The sequence below is a fragment of the Artibeus jamaicensis genome, unplaced genomic scaffold (genome assembly GCF_021234435.1).
Source record: "Artibeus jamaicensis isolate MK-2021 breed Jamaican fruit bat unplaced genomic scaffold, CSHL_Jam_final contig_1284, whole genome shotgun sequence".
Taxonomy (NCBI): Eukaryota; Metazoa; Chordata; class Mammalia; order Chiroptera; family Phyllostomidae; genus Artibeus; species Artibeus jamaicensis.
Window position 1 is genome coordinate 4,874,963 of NW_026521249.1, and position 23,920 is coordinate 4,898,882.

Consider the following 23,920-nt stretch of genomic DNA (forward strand, 5'->3'; position numbering starts at 1 on the left):
GTATGCTACTGCAAACAAAATAGAAACTGACCGACAAATCAAGAAAACTGACAAATCAGATGGTGCCTTGCAAAGCTCTAAATACCTTTTGATATGTCCTCTCGTCTTACATTCTTCCCTACAACTTTCCTGTGCTAGAATAGTCTTTCATAGATTTGACTATCTAATATCTCTAATGAACTTATGCAAAATCTAAAGGCATTAATAAAGGTTGGTAGACATATGTTGTCCTTATCATTATCACCAACACATATTGAGTGCTTATTAATTAGTTTAATGTTATTCCTAATTCCTGTGGTACAATGGTAGGAATCAGTATTCCCTTATTTAGATGAGGAAGTCAGTATGTAGAGAACTGAAATAACTTACCCAGTGACACACAACTATTAAAGACAGGCTGAAATTCACACCCAGGTCTTTCTGCTTCTAAACCATGTTTTTACTCATGGTAGTAGACCTTGATCAGATATACTGACTGATATTGGTATTTTTTAAAATTTTTATTTATTATTTTTTAGAGAGAAGGGAAGAAAGGGAGGGAAAGAGGGAGAGGAACTGTGAGAGAGAAACATCAATTGGTCACCTTTTTTACACGCCCTGAGTGGGGACTCTACCTGCAACCCAGACATGTACCCTGACTGAGATCGAACCTGCGACCTTTTCATTTGTGTGACATTGACCAACTAACTGAGCCACCCAGTCAGGGTAATGTTGGTGCATTCTTAAGTACTTTAAAATTTCCTCAGTTTCTGCTATCCCTATGAATGCCAGAAATGTCTCTGGCTTTAGAACATCTGTTCAGCTCAGTTATATTTACTTTAGTTCACTGACCATTTATTGAATACTTGCTGTGAGTGACATACCGTTCTGGGCACTGGAAGTTCAGAAATACACAAGACATGTCATTTTCTGTGGCCAAGAAAGCGATATGATGTGTTAAAGATATAAGGCATTATACAACTTTAAATTTATTGAGTAGATGTTTTTCTGCATTTATAATATCTCAGAAAAAATTCCTATGTACAAATAACCCAATAACCACTAGTTCCATTGCCTAGAAGAATTAGAAAATTATTATTCTAACCAGTGTGCCAGTTAGAATAAGATAAATGATTATAAATATATAATGTTCTTAAATCGTTTCCAAGGAAACCATGCCCTGCAGGCAATAAATGCCAACATAATTATTAATAATGTAATTAAATATTTGACCTCTTAAGTGAAAAAGACATTCAATAAAATAATATTTATTTCATGAAATAAGAACATGTTTCTTTTTGGTCTCAGCACAGAAGTAAAAGGAGTACATCAATTTCAGTATTTGTATTCATCTTTTATTATTCTGAACATAGAGCCTTAATCAAATATCCCAATTACTCTTATGAAGCATTAAGGAGACTCTGGCAGTGTTATAAAGTGAAGTCTGGATTTTTGAAATGTTTCCTCAAGTTTTTATCCTTTGTAGTTTGAAATATCTCAGCATATATTTTACTTGACTTCAAACTTTACTTTTCATTTATTGATTGTTTTAAAACTTAAGATAGGCCGAAAAATGGCAGTTCTAGATTGAATTATTATAACTAGAAAATCAGTTTGAGGAAGACAGACAGACAAATAGAGATCAGGTGTATTCTCCTTGAGAATTCATATAATTGCTAGAAGACATTGGTAACAGTCTTAAGACAATGATAGTGATGGGTAGTGGATCAAGTAATAATAGCAGACATCTGCCTATTCTTGGACCTTATCCTATCCAACTTTAATCTAGGTAAAAACATTTTTATACATGTGCAACTTTTTAGCTAACATCAGCTTGACTCGAATGAGAACTTTAGTGTTTATTATTTTACCGTTTTGCTTTTATAATCATTAGCTACTTAATTTCTACTTGCAAAATTTTTTTCATCTGTCTGGTTTTATGAAAGACTGAACTAAAATTTTAAGAGCTGTTTGTTCTTTGGATCTCATTCTGATAAATAATGAAATATTGGCAGTGTTAGCCAATGTGTCCTCTGAGGTGTCCTCAATATTACTGTAATGCTGTACATGAAATAAATTTGTGAAACAAATTGGAAGAGCAGTGTACAATTATTACTTTAGTGTCTTAATTAGTTTGCAACGTTTCAATTAGAAAATAATGTAATATTATTCTCCATGAGTTTAACACTGTAAACCTTCAATATACAATAGTTTTATGGTTTGGTGTTTTATTATACTTAATATGGTACAAAAGTAGTCATCAGACCCTGCCATGTTCTGCAAAATTGAATATGAACAGTTTAATCGCCAGGGCATCAAGTGTGGAAAAAAGGCATTGGCAGTGCTTTTTAAAGGAAAACATTATGATTGTCCTCTGAGAATTACACAATCAGGGATGTTGGCTGCTTTAAAATATTCTGCTTTTGTAGAATTCTTCCCCAGAATGAAAAGTTTTAGAAGATTTTGGTGAACTTTACATATTCTTCATAATTCTGAAATTGTGCAGGGTCTGAAGGGGAGAGCTGGTAGTATCATAATTTCTGTATCAGTGGGCACATGATTTAGACAGAAAAGAGGAATGGACCAACTCAAAAAGGTAAGCTTGTCTTCACTTCATTGTACTTTATTCAAGTACAATCTTCCCAGAGTCCTGAGCTTAAGCATTTGTTAGATTGAAAATAGTTGCCAGTGTCTACAGCTTCCAAGATGATTCCATCACAATTGTATCACAATAACTTATATTAACTGTTGTGGTGCAGGCTTCCATCTTAGGACTTTGTATATACCAACAGATTGTATTTTTACAATAATGTAGCAGAATAGGAGTGCTATGGGAAAGGTACTATTATCATTACAGTCCCCTGTGAAATGGAAGTCATTGTACAGATGCAGACACTGAAGTATTAGTAAATAAGTGTCAGATATAGGATTTGAACCTAGGCAGTCTACCTCCACAGTCCATTACACCATACTGCCTGTCAGGTAATGTTGGGGTTAGAAACCTGACCTGTTTCCCGATTACTGCCTGACATCTCCATATGTATTCATCATAGGTGTATATCAGTAGTAGGGTTGCGGTGCATAGTGCAGAAACATAAGAAAGAGTTTACACTTTAAACAGACTAAAAGTCTTTCTCTTTATATCTCATTTGTTTTTTCATTCACAATTTGAAACCTACTATGCACTAGACATTGTGCCAGATGTTTGATGAAGCTTTGTAAAGGACAGAACATCATTTTCAGAGATTATGCATTATACTACATGGATGTTACATAAGTGTCATGTTAGCCAGAAGCCAATTTCCACTGCATTACACATATTATCAGTATTTCATAGTGCTTGATTCTCAGTTGACACATTCATATTTGCCACAGACAAGGTATGCTTTACTTTAATATTTGAAAGAGTTGTATTCCTTTTAAACACTAGGATGCATTGGTTGGAGAAGTCACTATATCCAAAATTATGAAATTTTAGATCCTAATATGTAAGTTTCAACTCATTTTTGTTTGAAGCAGACAATACACAAATATCCATATACAATGACTGAAAGTGTATCTGGATATGGCACTGGAGCACAAGCCATAAAAGAAAGGTTGACCAATTAGATTTAAATTAAAATTTTAATTAAAAATGAAAAACTCTTGCAAAGGATACATGTAAGAAAATGTAAAGTGAAAGCACAGACTTTGAGTATATATTTGCATATCACAAGTCTAACAAAGAATTGGTATGCAGAATATATAAAGAACACTCCTAACTCAGCAGTATGAAAATAAACAATCTGTATAATGAGCAGCTACTATAAAAATATACCATAGACTGGATAGTTAAACAACAGACATTCATTTCTCACAGTTCTGCTGGTCCGAGGTCAAGGTACCTGCCCATTTGAGTCTGCAGAGGGCCTGCTTCTTGGTTTGTAGGTAACCACCTTTTCACTTTGTGCTCCCCCTCCTCCCTTAAGCACACCCATCTCATCATGAGACCCCGCTCTCATTACCTGACCTAGCCCTCGTCACCTGCCACAGACCCCACTGCCAAACACCATCTCACTGGGCCTTGGGACTGTGATAAATGGATTTCAGAGGGACATAAGCATTCTCTCTATAACACAAACCAATAAAACAGCAATGCAAAGTTGAAAAGGCTCTTCACCAGTGATGATACAGAGATGGCAAATGAGCACATGGAGGGATTTGTTCAGTATCCTCAAGGTTTAGAAAAATATGTGTGAAAATTACAGTGTAATACCACTGTACCTCTATAACAATCATAAGAACTGTATAAACAGAAAGAAGTGATCATACTAAGTGCAGATAAAGAAGCAGAGCAATGAGAACTCCCATATATTGTCAAAGAGAATGGAAAATGATACGGTGACATCCTTGGAAAATAGTTTGGCAGTTTTTAATTTTTTTATGATGGGAATTTATTTGAAATATAGTTGACATCCAATATAATTTGAGTTTCAAGTGTGCAACATAGTAATTTGATGTTTATATACTGTACAACGTGATCATTGTGATGTCAGGTAATGATGTTTCACCATAAAAAGTTTTTACAGTATCATTGACTGCATTTCTTATGCTGTGCATTATATTCCCTTGACTTTTTCCTTTATAACTAGACATTTTTACCTCTTAATTCCCTAATCTGATTTTGCCCCTCCCACCACCCTCTTCTCCATTGGCAACCATCATTTCATTCACTGTGTCTGTGAATCTGCCCTGATTTGCTTTTTTAAGATTTTACATGAGTGAAATCATATGGTATTTGCCTTTGATTTATTTCACTTAGCATAACACCTTCTAGGTCCTTCCAAGTTGTCCCAAATGGCAATATTTCTCTTTTGTAGTCAAGTAGTATTCCTGTGTGTGTGTGTGTGTGTGTGTGTGTGTGTGTATCTTGGCTATTGAAAATAGTGCTGAAATGAACATAGTTGTGTATATATATTTTCAAATTAATATTTTTTCTGTGGATAAATATCCAGAATTAGAATTTTGATTGTGTGATAGTTCTCTTTTTATTTTTAGAAAGAGAGAGGGAAGGGGGGCAGAGAGAGAAGAGAGAGAAAGAGAGAGAAGTTGATTTGTTATTCCATTTGTTTGTGTATTCATTGCTTGCTTTTTGTATGTGACCTGACCAGGGATCCAACCAGCAACCCTGATGCAGGACAATGCTCTAACCAACTGGGGTACTTCACCAAGGCTTAGCTCTATTTTTAATTTTTTGCACAACCTCCATAGTGGCTATGACAATTTACATTCCCACCAGCACTGCACAAGGGTTCCTTTTTCTCCATATCCATATCAATACTTGTTATTTGTCATCTTTTTAAAAATATATTTTATTAATTATGCCATTACAGTTGTTCTATTTCCCCCTTCATTCCCCACCAATCTGCACACCCCTTCCCCACCATTCCCCCCCTTTAGTTTATGACCATGTGTCTCAAGTTCTTTAGATTCTGTATTTTTCCTACTATTCTTGCCCTCCCCCATATTTTCTGCCTACCATCTATGCTACTTATTTTCTGTACCTTCTCCCCCCTTCTCCTTCTCCCACTCCCCTGTTGCTAACCCTCCATGTGATCTCCATTTCTATGTTTCTGCTCCTGATCTAGCTGTCCTCTTAGTTTGCTTTTGTTTTAGGTGTGGTTGTTAATAACTGTGAGTTTGCTGTCCTTTCACTGTTCATCTTTTTTATCTTCTTTTTCTTAGGTAAGTCCCTTTAACATTTCATATAATAAGGGCTTGGTGATGATGAACTCCTTGAATTTGATCTTCTCTGAGAAGCACTTTATCTGCCCTTCCATTCTAAATGAAAGCTTTGCTGGATAGAGCAATCTTGGATGTAGGTCTTTGGATTTCATGACTTGGAATATTTCTTTCCAGCCCCTTCTTGTCTGTGAGGCCTCTTTTGAGAAATCCGCTGACAGTCTGATGGGAACTCCTTTGTAGGTGACTGTCCCCTTATCTCTTGTTGCTTCTAGGATTCTCTCCTTCATTTTAATCTTGGCTAATGTAATGATGATGTGCCTTGGTGTGTTCCTTCTTGGGTCCAACTTCTTTAGGACTCTCTGAGCTTCCTGGATTTCCTGGAAGTCTATTGCCTTTGCCAGAATGAGGAAGTTCTCCTTTATTATTTGTTCAAATAAGTTTTCCACTCGTGGCTGTTCCTCTTCCCCTTCTGGTACCCCTATAATTCAGATGTTGGAACATTTAAAGATGTCCTGAAGGTTCCTAAGCCTCTCCTCATTTTTTTGAATTCTTGTTTCTTCATCCTTTTCTGTTTGGTCATTTTTTTCCTCCTTCTGGTTCACTCCTTTGATTTGAGTTCCAGTTTCCTTTCCATCACTATTGGTTTCCTGTGTATTTCCCTTCATTTCAATTAGTTTAGCTCCCATATGTTCCTCTAATTTGTGACTAAAATCAACCAGTTCTATGAGGATCCTGATCACCAGTGTTTTGAACTGTGCATCTGAAAGTTTTGCTATTTCTTCATCACTTAGATTTATTGGCTCTGGGGCTCTGAGTTGTTCTTGAGCCATGTTTTGATCTGTTCATGCCTTGTTAGGTATGAGGAGTGGAGCCTTAGTTGTTCACCAGGGCGGGGCCACCCAGGTCACTGGTTTGTGACACTGTATGTGGGGGCAGGGTCAGAGAGGGACAATGGTGGCTCTTTCTGCCGCTTTCTGCTGCTGTGGCCTGCGCTGTCTGTCTCACCACTGCTGGCTCCTTCACCAGTGTATCTGTATGAGAATGTGTGACCACAGTCCACCCTCAGTGGGTCCACCCGCTTCTCTGCACCTGGGATCCACCCACGGCTGCTGGCACACCTGAGTAGCATGCCTGGGTCGGTTCAGTGGATCTTTCCTGCCCAACCCTGCTCTGCTGCTGGCTTTGCCCCTCTTACCGGTTTGGCTGAAGGGTTCGTTGTTGTCAGACTTCTGTGTAGTTCAATTTTCTGTGGTTTGGCTGTGTTTTTGTTGCTAAAATGTTGTTGTTTTTAAACTTGGTTGTGCGAGAAGGTGTAGTGCTTCCACCTATGCCTCCATCTTGGCGGAAGTCCTCTTTGTCATCTTTTTGATAATAATCATTCAGACAGGTATGATAGCAGTTTTTTATAAAAACTACACATACATGACCCAGCAATAACCTTCCTAATTATGTACCCAAAATAAGTAAAAACTTACATTCACCAATGATTTTATTGATAATTATGAAAATGTGGAAACATCTTAATGTTCTTTAGCAGCAGAATGGATAATCAAAATGTGCTACATCCATACGATGGAATTTTACTCAGCTGCAAAAAAAAATAATTTTCTGATGCATGCACCAACATGGATGCACCTCAAATGCCCTTTTCTACAAAGGCTATGTGCTGTGTAATTTCATTTTTATGACATACTGAGGGGTAAAAAAACAAAAACTGTAGAGACAAAAAAGAGATCAGTGGTTTCTCTGCATTAAGATTGAGGGGAAAAGGCCAACTCCAAAGGAGCAGTACAAGGAAATTTTTTATGGTGACAGAACTGTTCTGTGCTATAATTCTGGTAGTAGAAACAAGACTCAATGCATTTGCTAAAAGCCATAGAACTTTACAACACAAAGAGTGGATTTTATTGTGTGTAAATTTAAAAAGTTGGCAAATAGTAAAAATAATAAATAATAATAAAAACAATTGGCAACATTTTTGTGCAATAACTTTAATGAAGTTCACATCCCTTGAATCCCTTGACTTTGTCTCTCCATTTCTAGAAATGTGATCTTAGGGAACAATATGGTCAAGACTGTTTTTTGCAATATTATTTATCACAGAGAAATTGAAAACATCTTAATTGCACAATTATAGTAAGTAGTTAGATAAATTAAGATATATTTCCCACTTATAGGCATTGCAATGTATTTCTGAAGGTTAATTACAGAGAGAAATGAGCATTCTTTACTGATGTACTATCACTTTGCTCTATCGATTTATCCAGTTTAACTTTAAATATTGATTTCCCAATATTTGCAAACTTCTAGACAACTTAAAGTACTTTTTATACATGTTGAAGTTGGTTCAAATCATTTTCTGAATAGCTAGCTGGCTAGCTAGATAGATACAGGTAGATAGATAGATGAAATGAGTAATATTATTTCTGCCTCTATAATAATTTCAATTCCTCTTTTATTTTTCAAGCTAAGACAAATGAGATGAGAATAGAACTGGTATTTTTTACACAAATCATTTTTTTAAATTTGGAATGTCCTTCACTCCATTTTTCACCAGCAGTAAAAAGCCACATTATATATAGATGGTGCTTTGCAATTTCTGAAGTATTATTATTTTACATTAGCCTCTTTGACTCATCAGGAGACCCAGTGATATAATCAGGGGTGAGAGTAGTGACCCTTTATTCACTTATTTGGACCTCTGAAGCCTTAGGCTTAACAATTTTGCCAGGTCACATTTTAGTAGGTTTTTTTCTTTTCTTTTTTAACTTGGGCATGTTTATTTTGGAACTGTCAACCAGTTCCAAGCCTTCCCATTATCCCCAGGCAAAATGGGTTTCTTTCTGTCTTCTCTGCTTTTTCATGCAGCTCCATGTTATAGAATGAGATTCTTCCTTGGGTTATTCAAACACCATCCATCCATAAGCACCTACTGTAATCAGGTCACTGTCTTGCAGGCCATAAAAAGATGTAGAAAATACTTTCCTGCTCTTAAGATTGTCAGAGTGTAGCAGGCAGTTATTTTTGTGAATGGTTATTTTGTCCTGTGGCAAATGGCTTAGTGTATCCTATATCCTTTTCTAGACTGTGGCATCCTCTTGGACATACTTTGCGTCCAGGTCTGTCTCGGTTCCCCATGAAGCCTTGTCCAGTGTGTACCAATTGATCAGTACAGTAACAGCTCCATGAAGGCTGGAATTGAGTCTCCAGACTTTGGAACTAATGTCAAAACTTGATGGATGGATGTGCACCACCTGTTCCACATGCTGTCTTTCCCCACAAACGTTTGCTTCTTTTTCTGGCCATCTTCTGCAAGCTTCTGCAATGAGGGTCAATGAAGTAGGCTCTTGCCTTTTGACTCATTCAGTCTTTCTAAGCTCACAACTAAGACCATTGCACTAACCCTGAGGCCCGTACTCTACTGCACAGATACTGGTAATCACAGTCATGCTGTTTTTTACCCTCTCCCTGTCCTCTGCTGACCCCAAGGACATGCCGATGCTTTTCCTTGAAGTTCATTTTCTTTAAGACAGTTATATAAATCTTTTTTCCCCCTAAATTTTCTGGGTGGGTGACCATTTTATTTTCTCTCTCTTTATGATGTGGCTTGTTACTTAAAAAAATTTCTCTCTCTCTTTTTTATTGTTGTTCAAGTACAGCTGTCTCCATTTCCTTCCAACCATTCCCCTCCACCACAGCCATTCCAACTTCCCACTCTTGCTCCTACCCCCCTTGGCTTTATCCTTGTGTCCTTTACACATGTAGGAGCATGATGACCCTTCCTCCTTTTCTCCCCATTATCCCCTCCCATATCCCCTCTGGTTACTGTCAGTTTGTTCTTTATTTCAATGTCTCTGGTTCTATTTTGCTTGCTTGTTTGTTTTGTTGATTAGGTTCAACTCATAGGTGATATCACATGGTATTTGTCTTTCACTGCCTGGCTTATTTCACTTAGCAAAATGCTCTCCAGATCCATCCATGCTGTTGTGATGAGTAGGAGCTCCTTCTTTCTTTCTGCTGCATAGTATTCCATTGCGTAAATGTACCATAGTTTTTTTATCCAATCATTTACTGATGGGCGCTTATATTGCTTCTAACACTTGGCTATAGTAAATTGTGCTGCTATGAACATTGGGTGCATAGGTTCTTTTGAATTGATGTTTTGGGGTTCTTAGGGTATAATCCCAGCAGTGGAATTGCCAGGTCAAAAGGCAGTTCCAATTTTAGTTTTTTAAAGAAATTCTATACTGTTATTCAGAGTAGCTATACCAGTCTGCATTCCTACCAGCGGTATACAAGGGTTCCCCTTTCTCTACAATCTTGCCAGCATGTGTTGCTTTGTTTATGATGACCATTCTCACCAATGTGAAGTGGTATCTCTCTGTGGTTTTAATTTGCATCTCTCTGATGGCTAGTGATGCTGAGCATCCTTTCATATGTCTCTGGGCCCTCTCTGTGTCTTTCTTGGAGAAGTGTCTATTCAGGTCCTTTTGCCCATTTTTTTTTAAATTGGGTTGTTTGTCTTCCTTGAGTGGAGTTGTGGGAGTTCTTTATGTATTATGTATTTTGGAGATCAAACCCTTGTCTGAGGTACCATTTGCAAATATATTGGCCTATATGGTTGGTTCCCTTTTCATTTTCCTGATATTTAGGTGTTAAAGTCAGAACACCAATCCAGATGTTACACCAATTCCTCATCAAATATTCTGTTTATAATGCATTGTTTATTTCTTCCAGAGTATTCATTCTGAAGAAGCATATCCTGTTACAGAGGTCTTTTGTTCCATTATTGTCATTCTGGGTTCATCTTTTTAAAATTATACTTTCTCTATAAAATTCTCAGGAGAAACAGAGTTTCTACACTAATAAAATGTCTTCAGATTGTGTTTTGAGATATGTCAGTGTGGTGTTTTTTCTTTAGTGTGTGCACCTGTGCCTTCTTAGACAGGGCCCCTGCTCTCTTGTTGATTTCTGAGCTATCCACTGTGTCCAAAAGAGTTAGGATTATTCCTTGAATGCAAACAGACAGAGGAAGTCAGTGCTTGAAAATGGATTCTTGAAGCTTAATTAACAAAATAATCCTAAAAACTAGTTTTAACCACATGCAAGAGGCAGGCATATGGGATAAAAGCTCTCTTCAGATATCAAAATGGGAGGAAAAGCACTCAGGATGCAGTTTTCACATAATCCAGGATCCTGCATTGGCCAGTTTCCTGGGTCAGAAAGGTAGTGCCTAGTGAGGCTATGGAAAAGACGTGCATGAATTAGGGTCCCTGCCTCCCTCTCATTCTGCAGATAAAATGTTGTGCTGAAGAAATGAAAACTATGGACATTTAGATAGATTAAAAAGAAAGCAAAGCAGAAAGGCCAGTGCCTCATTCCCCTGTTTGGGACTTCAGGGTAGTGCCCCAACATAAAGGGACAGGCATCAGTAGTGAGACAGTGACATGCTGTGTATAGTCATAGAAGGTGCCTGAGCTCACAGGTACCCACCCTCCCAACCTGCTCTCCCCAGCCCTGCTTACGACATGGTGGTGATCCTGAAATCCCTGTATGTCCTGGTGTGAGATGTGGAAGTATAGGCTGCCCCAGGAAATGGGGACTAGTTTGGAGTCAGGTCTAGATATTATAATGGTGTCCTGGGTAGATTCTGTGTGACCAAGTGTTAGCTGCTGTTATTATAGCACTGCGTGCTGAGGGCCTCGATACAGCCACTCAGTTATACAGGCTTTTGAAACAATAGCTCAAAAGCCATGTAGATTAAATTTCAGCTAATGGCTGGCCTCTGTAAACATGTTTAATTTGGAAAGATTGTTTTCCTGTTTTAGCTATTATTATTTGCTACCTACTATTGTCTTTTTAACATTTGTTTTGAGTTTTCCTTCATGTTCATTTTAGTATTGGCTTTACATTTTCTCTATTTGTAATCAGTGATTAAAGTTTTATTGCATTTCCCTTTGTGAGCATCTTTGCCTGATTATTACATTATTTAATCATATATTGTACTATTGCTGCTGAATGTCCCTATGTTCCTCTATTTGTCCTTGAACCCTGCCTTATTCTTCCATATCTCTATTCTGAGCTCTGTTTCACCTGCATATCTATTCTATTTTTGAAAGATATTGTCCTTTCTGCCCCATTCCATGACACATTTCCCAAATAATCAAGGTGGCCACTCCATTTCACTTACCTTTTTTAATACTAAATTTACCAAGAAACTGACACTTGTAAAATATCCCTTCTTTATGGTTTGCCATCAGCTAAGAGTAATGTAATGGGAATGATACATGTGAGATTTGAACCAGGAGGCAATACAGCATAATGGAGAGAATATAGCTCTGATGTCTAACAGATAGCTTTTCCAGTTCCAGCTCAGACTCTTACTAGCTACATAACTTTGAGCAAGGTTTTTTTAACCTCCCCATAATAGTAACATAGATATTCATTAAATCACTACATGTAGTGTGATATATCCCAGTCTTACCCAAATACAAGATATTGGTGTTAATTTAGGGCAGTTGGATTTTTTGTTATTATGAATATGATTACTTAACATTAGGTTTCTTTATTTGTTTTCTTATATGTGTAAACTACATAACCAGATAAGCATCATATATATATATATATATATATATATATATATTGAAATTAGCAAGCAGAAGTATTCATTACAATGGTGGCATTGCATTGTTGCACATAGATAGCTTCTGTCTAACCCTTAGCTTTGCTTCATATTATATTGGTTTGCAATGTAAACATTTTCTTAGATGATTAGAGTCTCAGTCCAGAAGTGGCTATAGGCTATTTATCTGTAAGGAGATAACATTTAAAATTTAAAAGTGGAATTAAGTACATATGAATTCTAGTAAATTTGCTACGTACTGTCTGGTGAAGTCTTACTCAGCTGTCAGTAAGCGTTTGATCAATGATTATTGGCATTCTTTTCTGAGATTTAAATAGAACATAAAAGTTTATGACAGGTAGAGTATTTTCAATAACTTTCATTATTTTCATAGGTGGTTTAATAGTCTACAGAGGGAAACACTCATATAATACCAAGAGTGCATTATTTTTGGAAGAATATGGTAATTTGAAGTTTGTACAATGACAAAATGTTGGTATATTTTTCAAATCATACTGTAGATTTGTGGCTATCTGGGTTTCTCTTTTTTGTCTGCATCTTTTTTTAAATTTTGGACACCTGTGGTCTAGGTCAGACAACTAAGAATCATAGTTGTTTGTTCTATTGTTATAAAAGATAGTAGTTCACAATATTAAATTCTAGTTTTTTAGAAGTCACAAAATAACAAATACCACAGAATATAGTATATAGCATTTGCATGATTTAAACATTAGCTTGATGTAGCAAGCCCGAACTATGAGAGCTGTATTCATGTTAAATTTACACAATTGCTTGACCACTAGCTGTAGAATGTTTGTCATTAGGCATTTAAACTTATTGTAGCATATGCATTTGAACTGGAAAAAATGTTAGGGAGTCTTAAGTATGTTGATATGCTCGAGAATCTTCCTCTCATCTAAGTGCTTTTGCTTTTTTCCAGGAATGGTCAGGCATGAGAATAAGAATGTAAACTATAGCACAGAGCTGGTCATCTGGCCACTGTGCCAGTTTCCAGAATCACAAACCAATAAACAAAAATTAGCGATGGATATGATATAGAATTTCACTCCTAGATACATACCAGAACAAAATGAAAATAGGTTCTCAAACATGTACCTGTATAAATGTGCTCATAGCAGCATAATTTACAACAGCTAAAAGATGTCCATCAGCAGATGAATGGATAAAAAATTGTGGTATGTACCTATAATGGAATATTATTTTGTCATAAAATGGAATAAAGTAGTGATATATGCTATAACATAGATGAATCTCTAATATATTATGCTTAGAAAAAGAAGTCATCACAAAACATCACAAATTATATGATTCCATTGACATGAAATATTCAGAATGATTTATTCCATAAACAGAGAACATAAATTGGCTGCTAAGGAGTGAGGAGAGTGGGTAGTGGGGAGAAAGTGTGTCATAGATAAAGGATTTTGCTCTAGAGCGATGAAAATGTTTTGAAGCTATATAGAGGCGGTAGTTGCCCAACACCGTGACTGACTAAATGCCATTAGTGTTTACTCTCAAATGGTTCATTTTGTGTAGTGTGGATTCAGCATATTCAATTATTTAAAAATATTACTGAGTGACAAGGTTGAAGCAGCACCATATCCCATATTCTTGGAATCACAACTAGTTTAAATAAGTCTCCTCCATGAGGAGAGAATGTAGAATTTGTCTTTATTGATCCTGAGAAACTCAGGAGGGCTGGGAGTAATTTTATAGTTTTCTTGTAAGATGAATTCAATTTTCCTCTTAAATATATTCTATTTTATTATGATATTAGATGATCACTGCCAGTGAAAATGACTGTTAGTGGCTGTATTTCCATGCCATGTCCTACTTTATTTTCCATGCTTGCTTGAGATTTCCATTGGTCTCATTGATCCATCTAAGAAAATGAAAACAGGAGAATGAATGCTCCTTTTCTGAGGTGGGTTCTCTCTGTGAAATGGGAAGATAATTATACCACAGTAGATGGGCAGGTGAGGTTACTCAGACACAAGTGCTTTATTTTTGGCTCATAAATCATTTAGACTAGCTGACCATGTAAATAAAATAATATGAAAAATTATAAATAGTTTTTATATTTTGTGTGAAGCAGCCCGTGAAGCTGTTGGTAGTTATTTGTACATATATGTATGAATGGTAAAGCAAGTGCTTTCCATAGCTATGGCATAAATGTCTAGATTTTTCAGATAAATAAGGCCATTGGGTTTTTGTGGTATACATCTTTGCAAAGGACATTTTTGAGGTTCCTGTATATTGAGAGTACTCTATGTGTGGGATATCTTGCTATGTATGTTGCATAAATGATTTATAATCTTTATTGTATCCCTGAAAGGTAAACATCATTTCATTATCAGATGAAATACCTAAGGTTCAAAGATGTTAAATGATATACTCAGGGGGAAGGTGGTGCTAAGATTCCTCTTCGGATACCTAAGTGTGTCATATGAGGGCACCTGGTGATGAGGTCCCATTGCACAACTTTCTTTTTATATAAAATAGCTCAAACACATATTTTGGAGGGTGCTTGCGACTATTAGTATGGCTCCCTCAAGGAGAAGCTCTTCTTTTTGCTCTCATTTGTAAATTAGTCTGCATAAACAAGGTGTCAAAATGTTGGTGGAGGATTGACATTAGGTTCACCAAAAATGTGCTTATCAGTTTATATGAAAGCTTAGGGTTAAAAGACATTGGGGCACCCAAAGTGAATACCAAGGGTGTTAAATGATGACTAGGGAGGATGTTAAATTTGGGTCATGGGAAACCTCAGCAGCTGAGTTTAAAGAAGGAAGAAATATAAAAGAATTTGTGTCAGTCTAAGTCATTCAGAATTGGATATGCAATAAATCTTCCAACACGGACATTCTTTTTTTTATGCAGCTTCAGCATTAACTGTCTTCCAAATACCTTGCATTTTTCTACCATTATACCTTTGTTGACACTTTGATGCCTGAAATACCCACTGTGATTGCCACCAATCCTCAGCCTTTCTCTATCTCCATGTTGAAAGCCTTCTGCTGTCATTCTAACCCCGCAGAGGCCCACCTCTTCCCTGAATCGCTGTAGTGTTTCCTGCTCGAAACACACATTTGTAGCTTGGCATTTACTTTTGGAGATGGTTCTAGTCTCACGTGTTTATAGCTCATTTCTGTTACTAGCTATGAGTTCTAGTGGGATAAATAACAGTTATTTTCACTTATACACCATCATATGCCATGGGCGTGCTCTGTGCTCCTCAAATAGTTGATAATCGTGTGACTCTTGAAGGCAGAGTTTTCTCAAAACATATTCATAAAAATATTATTTCTGGAATGGATGGATGCTCCTCAAAAAAGGATGGCATTGGTCAAATAAGGTTGAAAAACCTGCATACCATTTCCACCCTAGGAAATTTACACTGTACATTGGCATTTTCAAAACTCAGAAAAGTTCTTTTGTAATTAGACCATTTGAATAATTTAACCTAGTACCTCTCGGCCCTTCTCATTTTTATCTTTTATTCCTCAAAGTGTTCTTTGCAAGACACTGTTTTAAAGTGTTTTGTATACAAATGTTGCTAATAATAATCACAAACACAGTAATTAAATTTTTATTAGATGTAATTTGGGTGTTTTATTTGGCCTGCCTCCCCCTGTACCTGGAAAAGCGCTGCCCATTAGCTGTTGTGTGTGTGTGTGTGTGTGTGTAGAGAACATACAATGTGGATTCAACCTGAAAATAGATTGAGGCTAAAAAGAGAATGATTGGAACTGGTCTTTCAGCTTGATTATCCGCTAGACTATCTATTACTTCTCATAATATGCTTGAAAAATTTTATTTGCACCTCAAGGGCAGTGAGTCTGGCCTCATTTACAAATATGGATGTAGATACCAGCAGGGCACTCTTCTCCAGGCAGAGTCTTGCTTATGGTCACGTTGTTGTGTTCACTTCCTCGGAAAGGGAACATCCATCTCCCTGAAATTAGATGCAGCGTGGTCAAAGGGAGGAGCAGAAGTTTTGGAGTGAGAAAGTTTTAAATGTATTCCTAGCTCAGGCCTGTGTGGCCCTGACCATGTTTCCTTTCCAGAGCCACTGACTCCTTGTCTGTAAAAGGGGAAGGCTCACACCTGCCTCAGGAGTTTCCTGCAATGACAGTGCCTAGCACAAGGGAGACACTGTATAAATATTAATCCCCTTTGCAGTTCTTTTTATGTCAGATTGTGACAGGAGCATTTCACAGGCACAAAGTCACACAAACAGCCTCTCTCCTAGAGCTGCCCCTCCATACTTTATGTTATACTTTCAAACTGTAAATGCTATGACTATTGTTTGTGTCTTCTGTTTTTATGGCATGATTGTGAAGGGGGGTGGGGAGAATAGGAGAAGGTGAATTATTACCTCTAAAGAAGAATATTAATTCTTTACTAGGGGCGAAATAACCTAAAGGAAGGGTTTTTTAAAAAACATGGTAATCAGCCCTGGCTGGTGTAGCTCAGTGGATTGAGTGCGGGCCTGCGAACCAGACAATCGTGGTTCGATTCCCAGTCAGGGCACATGCCTGGGTTGCAGACCAGTTCCCTGCAGGCCAGTTCCCAGCAGGGGATGCACAAAAGGCAACCATACATAGATGTTTCTCTCCCTCTCTCCTTCCAAAGATAAATAAATAAAATATTTTTAAAAAAACATGGTAATCATTCTTGATATGGAATAGTAACTTAGATATGAACTCCTTAGTCTTAACACCTGTGAATTGAGTGTTAGGCCTCACACAAGCCTGAGCTGGGAATACATTTAAAACTTTCTCACTCCAAAACATATATATTTATATGATAAGTATATAAATATAAATGTTGTAAATATATACATGTATATTTGTTCACTATATTTATATATATATAAAGTAACTCATTAGCTCATTTAAATGGGTAATAGTAAATGCATTAGGAAGAATTTTGGACTGATTGTCAACTTTTGTTTGAACACATTATATCATTTGGCCACGGATCCATTTTCACTATGGTTTTGGATAATTTTCCACTATGAACAAATAGAATAAAAATAATGGTGTAATAATTTTGCTTAAGTTATGTATTTGGAGGCAAAGGCACATATCAGAAAATTAGATTGATGAAATTATTTTTATAGGGTAGAATAGAATGCTCAGCATAAATTATGCTTTTTCAGGCCAACTGACTATTCTGACCCCCGTTTTATAGAAAAACATGTACTTGCTACATGTGGTTGTCAATAATGCCTCTGTCGTGTCTGTCTCCAGCCATCTGTGGCTAAATTGTTGCTGGAAGAAGCCCATTTTGTGCCTGTGAAGGATGACAAGTGCCAGTTTTCCTGTGATATCTACCTTTTTAAATGCCAAATGATCTCCTGGCAGTTTTTCTTGGCACAACTATTATGAATGGTCAAAGAAACCATCATATTTTGCTCTTTATTGGTTTAGACACCAGGTGAAGTCTTCTAAGCTAAACTGAAGTAATAGAGGAGGCGATGAACCTCAATATTCCTTGGACTGGCCTCACTTGTGTGTTAACCAGCTTCTGTCTTGATCTGGTTGATTACAGGAGAAGATGTATCAGGGAATCTCTGCCCAGCATCTTCTCCTCCGGAATGGATAGCTTGTGAAATTCCCTGCAGGATGGATTGTGTGATAAGCGAGTGGACAGAGTGGTCATCCTGCTCCCAGTCTTGTTCAAATAAAAACTCAGATGGGAAACAGACCAGGTCAAGGACTATCCTGGCACTGGCCGGAGAAGGTAAGCAGGAGTAAAGTTTCTAATGAAATTGGTTGCCCAATTATTGTTTTCCAACAGGCAATTGTGAAGGTAATGTGGTGGAAGAGGCCTCACAGAGGTGATATCTCCATTCCATGAATCCAAAGGAAAGCTTGCCTTTCCTTGCAATGTGTCTTTTCTCTTTAATCTTCAAGTGTATCTCTGCTGGTTTCCGGTGTTAACAAGAATTGTTTTAGTCTATTCTGTGTTATTTTTCATTATACTTTTTTAGAGAAGAAAACAAAATTTGATTGGTTGACATCCAGTTTCAGATAGCTCATGAAGTTGGGAACATAATTGGAAAATGTCTGGTAAGAAGAGTTCCAAATTAGGACTTAAGAGACATGGTTTCTTACCTGGGAACTGCTGGTGATGTCAGCAAGCTACCTGATCCCTGTGCCCCGATTTTCTGATATGTCATGCTGTCATGTAGTGAGAGGGGAAGAATGAAGCTTGCAAAAATGGCTTTCAAAAGCCGAAACGTGCAATGAGAATGTAAGTGATGACATCAGAAAAAATGAGAGGAAGAGCTGTTCCTATCATTTATAGCAGTGGGCTCTGTCTCCAGAAAACATGCATTGTTTCTCTCAGGCCCTCCCTTGGCTGTGCCTACAGCTTGGTTGAACAGCAAGGCAGTAAGGCCACAGGCTGCAAGGAGCTCCCTTTTAAATAAGTTTCCGTTCTGTGATCCCAAGAAAAGGGGCCAGGGTCAAGACAAATGAAGATTTTTATATTCTTAAAATGTAGTTGCTTCTCCTTGTTGTCTTTTATATTTTTGGAAGGAGGAAAAAGTCTATAGAATTTAATGGGGAAAAATAACAAGAATAACAAAACCAAAGTCACAAATCTTCTTGAGCATTTGTCCCACTGAATAAAACATTATAGTGTGGAAGAATAGGAAAAAATCAATACCTTAGACAAATACCAGTTTTTACATGGATATAAAAATATGAAAGAAAAGACTATAATGAACTTAGATTGTCTGACTCACCCAAGAATGTGAGGATTCACATCTGTCTGGTCTCCCATCCAGGGGATAACACGTAGTCAGATATCGTTTTAGAATTTGAGGGTGGGCTTTCCCTTGCCAAACTTCATCAGAGACTTCTGGTTTTCTCAAATTGCAGTAAAACGCACTGCTTGTTGGAGGGTGGGTGTTTTAAAATGTTACTCTAATAAAAAATAACACTCTCTTTGGAAGGAGAGACCATACAGAGGCAATGTGTGTGTGTTTGATCTAATAGCCATTTGAATTCATGGGCTATTTTATCTAACTGCTCATTTATGTAGGCCTAGTAATATTAAATTAAAAAAATGTTGGAGTTATATCTCAGAGATACATGACTCAGAGGTGGGCAGCTGAATCAGTCATTTTTTAAAAATATGATTGACATGTGCTACTCCCTTTATGTAGAGAATGGCACAACGTATTGTTCTTAGATTGTTATTCAAGGTGAAAGACTCATGGCCTTAAACTGGGAGAAAGGGTACAGTGGCCCAGGCCTTTGGGCATCTGTGCCAAAAAAGGCTGTTTTTCTAGACTGCAAAAACAGCCAAAACAACAAACATAAGAATAGTAATAACAACAGCAACACGTTAATAAAAGTAACAACATCTATGTATTCTTTTTTATTTTGCTTTTTGCAGGTGGAAAACCATGCCCCCCCAGTCAGGCCCTCCAAGAATACCGCACATGCAATGACCATACCTGTATGCAACTCTATTGGGAGACATCGCCTTGGGGTCCCTGTTCAGAAGACATGTCGGTTACTGCCCTTAATGCAACAATTGGATGGAATGGAGAAGCTACATGTGGTGTAGGCATTCAGACGCGGAAAGTCTTTTGTGTCAAGAGTCATGTGGGACAAGTGATGACCAAAAGGTATTATCAATAATTTAGCAAAAGTGAATGGGATTTTTGTGAAGTGAAGTAATTTTAGTCAAAAGCATTTTTAAAGTTTATTTATTTTTGTTTATTATTTTATTTTATTTTTTAATTTTAATTATTATTCAAGTACAGTTTTCTGTCTTTTACTCCCATCCCAGCCCACCCTCCCAGCCCTTCCCACTCCCTCCCATTTTTGTCCATGTGTCTTTTATACTTGTTCCTGTAAACCCTTCCCCTTTTCCCCTGAAATTCCTTCCCCTCTACCCTCTGGACACTGTCAGCCTCTTCTCTATTTCGGTGTCTTTGGTAATATTTTGCTTGCTTGTTTGTTTTGTTGTTTAGCTTCCTGTTAAAGGTGAGATCATATGGTGTTTGTCTTTCAACACCTGGCTTATTTCACTCAGCATAATGCTTTCCAGTTCCATCCATGCTGTTGCAAAGGGTAGGAGCTCCTTCCTTCTTTCTGCTGCATAGAATTCCATTGTATAAATGTACCGTAGTTTTTTGATCCATTCATTTACTAATGAGCACCTAGGTTGCTTCCAGCACTTGGCTATTGTAAATTGTGCTGCTGTGAACATTGGGGTGCATATTTTGGATTGGTGTTTCAGGGTTCTCAGGGTATAATCCCAGCAGTGGAATTGCCCAGTCCAAAGCCAAATCTATTTTTAGTTTTCTGAGAAAATTCCATGCTGTTTTCCATGGTGGTTATACCAGTCTGCAATCCCACCAACAGTGCACTAGGGTTCCCTTTTCTCCACAACCTCTCCCACACTTGTTTGTTGCTTTGTTTATGATGGCCATTCTGACCAGTGTAAAGTGGCATCTCATTGTGGTTTTAATTTGCATCTCTCTGATAGCTAGTGATATTGAGCATCTTTTCATGTGTCTCTGGATCCTCCATATGTCCTCCTCAAACTGTTTGTTCAAGTTCTTTGCCCATTTTTTAATTGGGTTGCTTGTCTTCTTAGAGTGGAGTCATGTGAGTTCTTTGTATGTTTTGGAGATTAACCCTTTGTCTGAGGTATCATTGTCAAATATGTTTTCCCATACAGTTGCTTGTCTTTTTATTTTAATACTGTTTTCTTTAGACATGCAGAGGTTTTAATTTTAATGAGATCCCATTTGTTTATTCTTTCCTTTATGTTGCTTGCTCTAGGGGACATATCAGTAAAAATGTTGCTGCTTGAACTGAGATTTTCCTGCCAATGTTCTCCTCTAGGATTTTAATGGTGTCATGGTTTATATATAAATCTTTTATCCACTTTGAATTTATTTTAGTGTATGGTGTAAGTTGGTTTTAGAGTTTCATTTTGTTGCATGTAGCTGTCCAGTTCTCCCAATACCATTTGTTGAAGAGGTTATTTTTACTCCATTTTCTGTTACTGCCCCCTTTGTCAAATATTAATTGACTGTAAAGAGTTGGGTTGATTTCTGGGCTCTCTGTTCTGTTCCATTGGTCTATGTACCTGTTTTTATGCCAGTACCAGGCTGTTTTGATTACAGTGGCCTTGTAATAATACAGTTTGGTATCAGGTATTGTGACCCATCCTACTTTGCTTTTCTTCCTGAAAATTGCAGCAGCTATTCGGGGTCATTTATGGTTCCATATAAATTTTTGAAGCATTTGTTCTGTCTGTGAAACATGCCATTGGTCTTTTAATAGGTATTGCATTGAATCTGTAAATTGCTTTGGGTAGTATGGACATTTTGATGATTTTAATTCTTCTGATCCATGAGCACAGTATACTTTTCCATTTGTTTGTGTCTTCCTTGATTTCTTTCTTCAGTGTTGTGTAGTTTTCTGCATACAGGTCTTTTACCTCTTTGGTTAGGTTTATTCCTAGGTATTTTATTTTTCTTTTTACTATATGGAATGGGATTTTTGTCTTGATTTATGCTTCTGCTGTTTCATTGTTGGTGTACAAAATGCCTTTGATTTCTGGATATTGACTTTGTATCCTGCTGTTTTGCCAAATTTGTTTATTGGGTTGAGTAGTTTTTGGGTGAAGTTTATAGGACTTTCTATGTACACTATCATGTTATCTGCAAACAATGACAGATTTGTTTCTTCCTTTCCAATTTGGATGCCTTTTATTTCCTTTTCCTGTTTGATCACTGTGGCTGGGACTTCCAATACTATATTGAATAGAAGTGGTGAAAGTGGAGAACCTCGTCTTGTTCCTGATCTAAGTGGAAAAGCTTTTAGTTTTTTCCCATTGAGTATGGTGCTGGCTGTAGGTCTCTCATATATGGCCTTTATTATGTTGAGGAATGCTCCTATTCCCATTTGCTGAGTGTTTTTATTATAAATGGGTGCTGTACATTATCAAACACTTTTTCCACATCTATTGATATGATCATGTGTTTTTTGTCTTTGCTTTTGTTTATGTGGTGTATTACATTTACTGACTTGCAAATGTTGAACCACCCTGGGATGGTTGAAGCATCCCTGGGATGAATCCCGCTTGGGCATGGTGTATGATCTTTTTAATGTATTGTTGGATGTGGTTTGCCAATATTTTGTTGAGAATTTCAGTGTCTATGTTCATCAGTGATATTGGCTGGAGTTTTCTTTCTTTGTTGTTTCTGTATCTGGTTTTGGAATTAGGATGATGCTGGCTTCATAAAAGGAGTTTGGGAGTCTTACATCATTTAAAATTTTTTGGAATAGTCTGTGAAGGATAGGGGTTAGCTCCTCCTTAATGTTTGTAGAATTCTCCTGTAAAACCATCTGGTCCAGGGCTTTTGTGTGTTGAAAGTTTTTTGATTACTGTTTCGATTTCTTCTGCTGTTATTGGTCTGTTCAGGCTTTTTGCTTCTTCTTCATTGAGTTTTGGAAGATTATATATTTCTAGAAATTTGTTCCATTTCCCCTAGGTTTTCAAATTTCCTGGCATACAGTTCTTCATAGTAGTTTCTTACAATTCTCTGTATTTCTGTGCTGTCAGTTGTAGTCTCTCCTCTTTTATTTGTGATTGTGTTTATTTGGTTCCTTTGTCTTTTTTTTTCTTAATGAGCCTGCTTAAAGGCTTGTCGATTTTGTTTATTTTTTCCAAAAACCAGCTCCTGGATTCATTGATTCTTAGAATTGTGTTTTTTGTCTGTATGTCACTTAATTCCACTCTGATCTTGGTTATTTCCTTCCTTCTACTTGCTCTGGGCTGTCTTTGTTATTGTTCCTCGAGTTCTTGTGGGTGTAGGGTTAGGTTTTTTGTTTGAAATGTTTCTATTTTTGGTATGCCTGTATTGCTATGAACTTCCCTCTCAGGACTGCCTTTGCTGTGTCCCATAAATTTTAAGTTGTTGTGAGTTCATTTTCATTTGTTTCCAGAAACTTTTTGATTTCTTCCCTAATTTCATTCTTGACCCATTCATTCGTTGTTTAATAGCATGCCATTCAATCTCCATGATTTTGGGTGCTTTGGGTTTTTTCTTTGGGTTTTGTTTTCCGTTTCAGTCCCTTGTGGTCAGAGAAAATGCTCAGGATAATTTCAATTCTATTGAATTTGTTGAGCCTCATTTTGTGTCCTCTCACGTGGTCTAATTTTGAAAATATTCCGTGTGCATTTAAAAAGAATGTATATTTAGCTTCTTTGGGATGAAGGGCTCTCTCTCTCTATATATATCAGTTAAATCCATTCCATCTAGGGCATTGTTCAATGCCACAATATCTTTGTTGATATTTTGTTTGGAAGATCTGTCCATTGTGACAGTGGGGTGTTAAAATCCCCTACTATAACTGTGTTGCTGTCAATATCTTTCTTGAAGTCCTCCAAGATTTTCTTCCTATATTTGGGTGCTCCTATATTAGATGCATATATATTTATGATGTTTATGTCTTCTTGATGGGTTCTTCCCTTGAGTATTATGAAGTGACCTTCTGGGTCTGTATTTATGGCCCCTTTTTTGAAGTCTAT

At 37.1% G+C, this 23,920-nt stretch overlaps 1 protein-coding gene across 1 annotated transcript in view; it reads left to right on the forward strand.

The window, feature by feature from the left end:
* THSD7B (thrombospondin type 1 domain containing 7B) overlaps nucleotides 1-23,920 on the forward strand; it is a 785,104-nt gene that overhangs the window by 343,103 nt on the left and 418,081 nt on the right. Inside the window, exons 7-8 of the mRNA XM_053666773.1 lie at nucleotides 17,903-18,094; nucleotides 19,760-19,994. Coding sequence (XP_053522748.1) covers nucleotides 17,903-18,094; nucleotides 19,760-19,994 — 427 coding nt within the window. The remainder of the gene's footprint in view (nucleotides 1-17,902; nucleotides 18,095-19,759; nucleotides 19,995-23,920) is intronic.